The sequence below is a fragment of the Oncorhynchus clarkii genome, chromosome 12, assembly GCF_045791955.1.
Source record: "Oncorhynchus clarkii lewisi isolate Uvic-CL-2024 chromosome 12, UVic_Ocla_1.0, whole genome shotgun sequence".
NCBI lineage: Eukaryota > Metazoa > Chordata > Actinopteri > Salmoniformes > Salmonidae > Oncorhynchus > Oncorhynchus clarkii.
In genome coordinates, this window is record NC_092158.1 from 45,266,276 (window position 1) to 45,272,297 (window position 6,022).

General features: G+C 43.6%; 1 protein-coding gene across 2 annotated transcripts; it reads left to right on the top strand.

The window, feature by feature from the left end:
* Positions 1-708: 708 nt before the first annotated feature.
* Positions 709-6,022, top strand: LOC139423235 (creatine kinase M-type-like). 2 transcript variants are annotated; one of them, XM_071175031.1, is made up of 8 exons: positions 709-934; positions 3,219-3,425; positions 3,828-3,982; positions 4,151-4,283; positions 4,499-4,670; positions 4,800-4,923; positions 5,049-5,238; positions 5,502-6,022. In XM_071175031.1, exons 2-8 carry the CDS (start codon positions 3,233-3,235, stop codon positions 5,678-5,680), a joined length of 1,146 nt encoding a protein of 381 aa, XP_071031132.1. In that variant the 5' UTR covers positions 709-934; positions 3,219-3,232; the 3' UTR covers positions 5,681-6,022. The 2 variants fall into 2 exon arrangements, with proteins under 2 accessions (XP_071031132.1, XP_071031133.1); XM_071175032.1 differs by having other exon boundaries at positions 856-1,051; positions 1,822-3,425.

Genomic DNA, 6,022 nt, shown 5'->3' on the forward strand with positions numbered 1-6,022 from the left:
GTCATACAGTGGCCATAAAGAAGTCCAGAACAAGACTGGGTCAGAGTAGACTTTTAGAGTTTTCATTGTCCCTTTGCTTTCTTTTTACAGTGAAGCATGGTGGTGACAGTATCATGTTGTGGTGAGGTTTATCATTGGCAGGGACTTGGAAACAAGCCCAGACGTGAACCCAATCGAACATCTCTGGAGAGACCTTAACATTGCTGTGCAGTAACACTCCCCATCAAACCTGGGCTTGAGAGGATTTGCAGAGAAGAATAGGAGAAACTCCCCAAATGCAGTTTGCCAAGCTCAGGGCTATAATCGCTGCCAAAGGTGCTTCAACAAAGTACTGAGTAAGGGGTCTGAATTTCGCTAGAATCAATTATTGTAGGATAGTGTTAGATACATATATCTATAATACAATAGCATGTTTCTCAATTAAAGATCAGCTACCAGCTGTCTTTTTATTGTGGTTTAAATTAATGTTTTAAAAAAAAGCAGCTAAGCTGACGTATTGATTAGCCTTGATTATTTTCGTTTTGGAGTTGTAGTCAAGAGAGTCAATTCCAATTACTCTGCTAGCAGGAGTCTGGAGTCGACTGCAAAAATCTTGGATGGAATCCAAAAAACACCAGATCCCCTCCACAGGCACTATGGCAGGGGGACAGGGGAGGGGTGGGAGGGGTTCAGAGGGTGAGTGTGCAGCTGCAGCCTCGTCTTGGATGACTAAGATGTAAATCCAGTCCTTCCGTAAAGTAAACTGTGTATCAGAGACCGGCTTGGGCCAATGAGAGACCGGAATGCAGTAAAATGGGCAGCCAATGGCTGCGTGTCTGCCCGGTATATAAGCTGAGGCCAAGGACCTTCAGAGTTGGGTGACCTCTATATTTTGGCTCTGGTGAACAGGATCTGATCCCAAGGACTGTTACTTTTTTTCTTGTCTGGTGTGCAGGTAACTCAATGTTGCGATTTGTATGAATAGCTAAAGCTTTGGGAAGCCAGGTTGGTGGTTTTGATTAGTTGGACTTGGAAAAGCTTCTGAGCAAAAACATTTTTGGGGGGAGAATAGGTATACAACATGTCATTTTAGAGTTAGCTAAATAATTTTTGGGGGGAGAATAGGTATACAACATGTCATTTTAGAGTTAGCTAAATCATTTTTGGGGGGAGAATAGGTATACAACATGTCATTTTAGAGTTAGCTAAATCATTTTTGGGGGGAGAATAGGTATACAACATGTCATTTTAGAGTTAGCTAAATAATTTTTGGGGGGAGAATAGGTATAAATGTCATTTTTAGCTAAATCATTTTTGGGGGGAGAATAGGTATACAACATGTCATTTTAGAGTTAGCTAAATCATTTTTGGGGGGAGAATAGGTATACAACATGTCATTTTAGAGTTAGCTAAATCATTTTTGGGGGGAGAATAGGTATACAACATGTCATTTTAGAGTTAGCTAAATCATGTATACAACATGTCATTTTAGAGTTAGCTAAATCATTTTTGGGGGGAGAATAGGTATACAACATGTCATTTTAGAGTTAGCTAAATCATTTTTGGGGGGAGAATAGGTATACAACATGTCATTTTAGAGTTAGCTAAATCATTTTTGGGGGGAGAATAGGTATACAACATGTCATTTTAGAGTTAGCTAAATCATTTTTGGGGGGAGAATAGGTATACAACATGTCATTTTAGAGTTAGCTAAATCATTTTTGGGGGGAGAATAGGTATACAACATGTCATTTTAGAGTTAGCTAAATCATTTTTGGGGGGAGAATAGGTATACAACATGTCATTTTAGAGTTAGCTAAATCATTTTTGGGGGGAGAATAGGTATACAACATGTCATTTTAGAGTTAGCTAAATCATTTTTGGGGGGAGGTGCTTTACCTCTCCTGCACATGTAGCTACTTTTCTTTTGTCTTTCTTTTGCCTTTTAATTGTCATCATACTTCAAAAATGAATAGGCTTAACGATGCAAAATCAATAATGTAAATGTACATATGGGGCATTCTGGAAAGGTTTCAGATCAGTAGAATATTTGACAGCATATTTTATATATAAGACCGATTCGTTTTGAAAAAATTAAGTTGTGAAGTTGTGAACTGTTGCAAAGTTTTATAAGGTTTGTTTCAGCAAATAGTTCTCTAGTGTGGATACTGAGGTAAATAAGTAAGTGTCTCACAATCCGATACAGTATGAGGCGTCTAAACATCTCTGGAACAGGTGTAAAAAAATATATTAAAAAATAGCTTGAATGTCTAGCAGTTGCTTTCGGACAGTTACTGTAACAGTCACATCCTTTCATTGCCTTTGGACATGGGTATGTGATGCAACAACTGTGTCAATACTTACGGCCAGATGTCCCAGCATCGTCTGGGTTATAGGGGAGGGTTTGGCCGACCGGGATGTCCTTGTCCCATCGTGCTCTAACGACTCCTTGTGACATGCCGGGCGCCTGCAAGCTGTCTTCGGTTTCCAGTTGTACAGTGTTTCCTCTGACACATTGGTGCTGCTGGCTTCTGGTGTCAAGAAGCAGTGCAGCTTGGCAGGGTCGTGTTTCGGGGGATGCATGGCTCTCGACCTTCACCTCTCCTGAGTCCGTATGGGAGTTGCAGCGATGTGACAAGACTGTAACTACCAATTGGATATCACGAAAATAGGATAAAAGTTTTTTAAAAATAATAAGAAAGAAATACAATTTGTGAATTGGTAAATGACCTATCAAGTATAGTGAATACAATTAAATTAATGAGTTGGCCTTTAAAATCAATTGACCCTTGTGTTAAGAACTATAAAAAACAAGAGGGGCTGGAAAAGGTAATGGCACAACAGCCAGTTGGTCTCTCTGATGGATAGGACCCAACGTGTTGAGTGATCGCACTGTAGGGTATGGGGCTATATTGTGAGGGGGGGGGGGGGGCTCTTTGCGTGAGTGGACGGTGTGGAAATATGTTCCATGCATAAGGGAGAAAGGTAATATAGGTTAGGGGTGGAATGTTAGAGGTTGGGGTGAGGGTGTTTAAATATATCCAACAAACGTGCTTCTCCTGCTTATCTATTCCAAATAGAATCATGACACAGTGGACGGCGCTCCTTATAGACTCTACTCCACTGTCAGTGTCAGGGAACTTCATTTCAGATAGGTTAATATTAGGTTTTGTGGGTTGTTTTCTGTACAAATAGACATTAAAGATCTAAAGATTTCCTATTTTCTTTCTCCCCTGCAGTGTTAAACACAATCATGCCTTTCGGTAACACCCACAACAACTTCAAACTCAACTTTAAAGTTGAGGAGGAGTACCCTGACCTCACAAAGCACAACAACCACATGGCCAAGGTGCTGACCAAGGACATGTACGCCAAGCTGAGGGACAAGCAGACCCCCTCCGGCTTTACCCTGGATGACGTCATCCAGACCGGTGTAGACAACCCTGGTGAGTGACATACATTTCCCACACACCCCCGGTGGATAGTCACTAACCGCCGCAAACACACAATACACCCCTGTCAAAGATAAAGCTGAGCAGGTATCAAAACCCTACAACAGTCTGCACAACCAAGTTAGCACTCTAAGAATCAATCGATCGTAATACCATTGCAATTAAAACATATAAAAATAATACATGCCATTTAGCAGATGCTTATATCCCATTTACAGTCAAGACATACTAATACCACAACCATACATTATACTAGATTTGCAGGTTACCTTATTCAATATGCAGCATACATTTCACATGTATTCAATATGCAGCATACACCACAGAGTGGTATATTAATGTTTGTACTCTGTAGACCTGCTGGCTTCTTACAGCCACTTCTCTCTCTGTCTTCAGGTCACCCCTTCATCATGACCGTTGGTTGCGTGGCTGGTGATGAGGAGTCCTACGAGGTCTTCAAGGATCTGTTGGACCCCATCATCTCAGACCGTCATAGCGGTTACAAGCCCACAGACAAGCACAAGACCGACCTGAACTTCGAGAACCTGAAGGTAGGGCTTTGTATACATTTGTTGGACATGTTTTCTTGGTTTCATTCTCGATTAGGTGTAGAATGGAAAGATGGCAACGGTATCTCTGCAGCACATAGGAGGTTGGGAATCACAGACTTGTTGAAATGTTCAGGTCTAAAACTCAGTTGTGACCTTGTTTCTGTGTAGGGAGGTGATGACCTGGACCCCAACTACGTCCTGTCCAGCCGTGTGCGTACCGGCCGCAGCATCAAGGGATACACCCTGCCACCCCACAACAGCCGTGGCGAGCGCAGAGCAGTGGAGAGACTGTCTGTCGAGGGTGAGCCACCCAGCTATCAATAGCTACATATGCATCCATAGGATTGTTCATGAAGCTAGACAGTAAAACTAACAAAAGGGTATTTATCGGAAATTGAGATGGAGATCAAAAGTGAATCCTTAGTTGCAATGACTTGTGCATGGCGTCAAATAACTCCATATAGGAGATACCATGTTAAGAGTGAGGGGAAACTGAGGGGTTTTCTGTCTCTCCAGCCCTGGACACCCTGGATGGTGAGTTCAAGGGAAAGTACTACCCCCTGAATAAGATGACCGATGCCGAGCAGGAGCAGCTGATCGCCGACCACTTCTTGTTTGATAAGCCCGTCTCCCCCCTGCTGCTGGGTGCTGGTATGGCCCGTGACTGGCCCGACGCAAGAGGAATCTGGTGAGTAACCCGAGCACAGGCCCACACCAAAACAATACTGTTTGTGGAAACAGATGGTGTATTGTGCAGAACATCCCACAATGTATCGTGGCGATGCGTCATGTGAAACCCCATCCCTCCTTTCTGAAGGCACAATGATGCCAAAAGCTTCTTGGTCTGGGTGAATGAGGAGGATCACCTGCGTGTCATCTCCATGGAGAAGGGTGGCAACATGAAGGAGGTCTTCAGACGCTTCTGCGTTGGTCTGAAAAGGGTACGTTCTTGTACTCAAACCATTTTGATATGGCCCAAAAACACCCCTAAAACAATGGAAATACATGAAACAAAGAGAGGCAAAGACAACAATGTTGATATATGGTTGTTTCTCTTACCTGACAGATTGAGGAGACTTTCAAAAAGCACAACCACGGCTTCATGTGGAACGAGCATCTCGGCTATGTGCTGACCTGCCCATCCAACCTGGGAACTGGCCTGCGTGGTGGAGTGCACGTCAAGCTGCCCAAGCTGAGCACACATGCCAAGTTCGAGGAGATCCTGGGCAGGCTGCGTCTGCAGAAGCGTGGCACAGGTACACACACGCACAACAGAAAAACACATCCAGAACAGCTGCTGATATATTCAACTCTAATTCGTCACAGATCACAGCTGTCTTCCCTTTCACAACAAAACATGTAAAAGGAGATTAGCATGAGCGAAAGCTATTATGAAATAGCCATGTCCCACAGCTGTTAATTCATTGAGTCTGTATTTTGTTGACATCTGGATAATTTATAGTATCAGTAGTGATGCAGAGATGGTCTGAGACAAACACTTACACTCGCCTCTCTCCAGGTGGCGTGGACACCGCCTCCGTGGGTGGAGTGTTCGACATCTCCAACGCTGACCGTCTGGGCTCCTCTGAGGTGGATCAGGTCCAGATGGTGGTGGATGGTGTCAAGCTCATGGTGGAGATGGAGAAGAAGCTGGAGAAGGGAGAGGCCATCGACGGCATGATCCCCGCCCAGAAGTAAAGAGTTGTTGACGTCGCCATTCATCTTTTGTTTTTCTACTGTCAAGTCATGTGAAATCGAGCCAACCAACTACCGCCCAGAGGAAACTGATGGTCGCTCTAGAGACTCTTGACTGCTGCTCACGTCTTTTTCTTCAGCCTTTTTCTTTTTCTCCTTTTTCTTCCTTTTCTTCCTTCAGACGTTTTTTCCCACTTCTCTCCTGTTCAGTCAGTAACATCCGGGGATCAGTCTCCACTACAGTCGGCTTGCCTGACAGATGTGGCGACACCTTAATTTGAACTTTGGTTCTAAAAAGTTACCATTTCAATTGTGATTCAATAAACCTGGCCCCATGAACCAAAA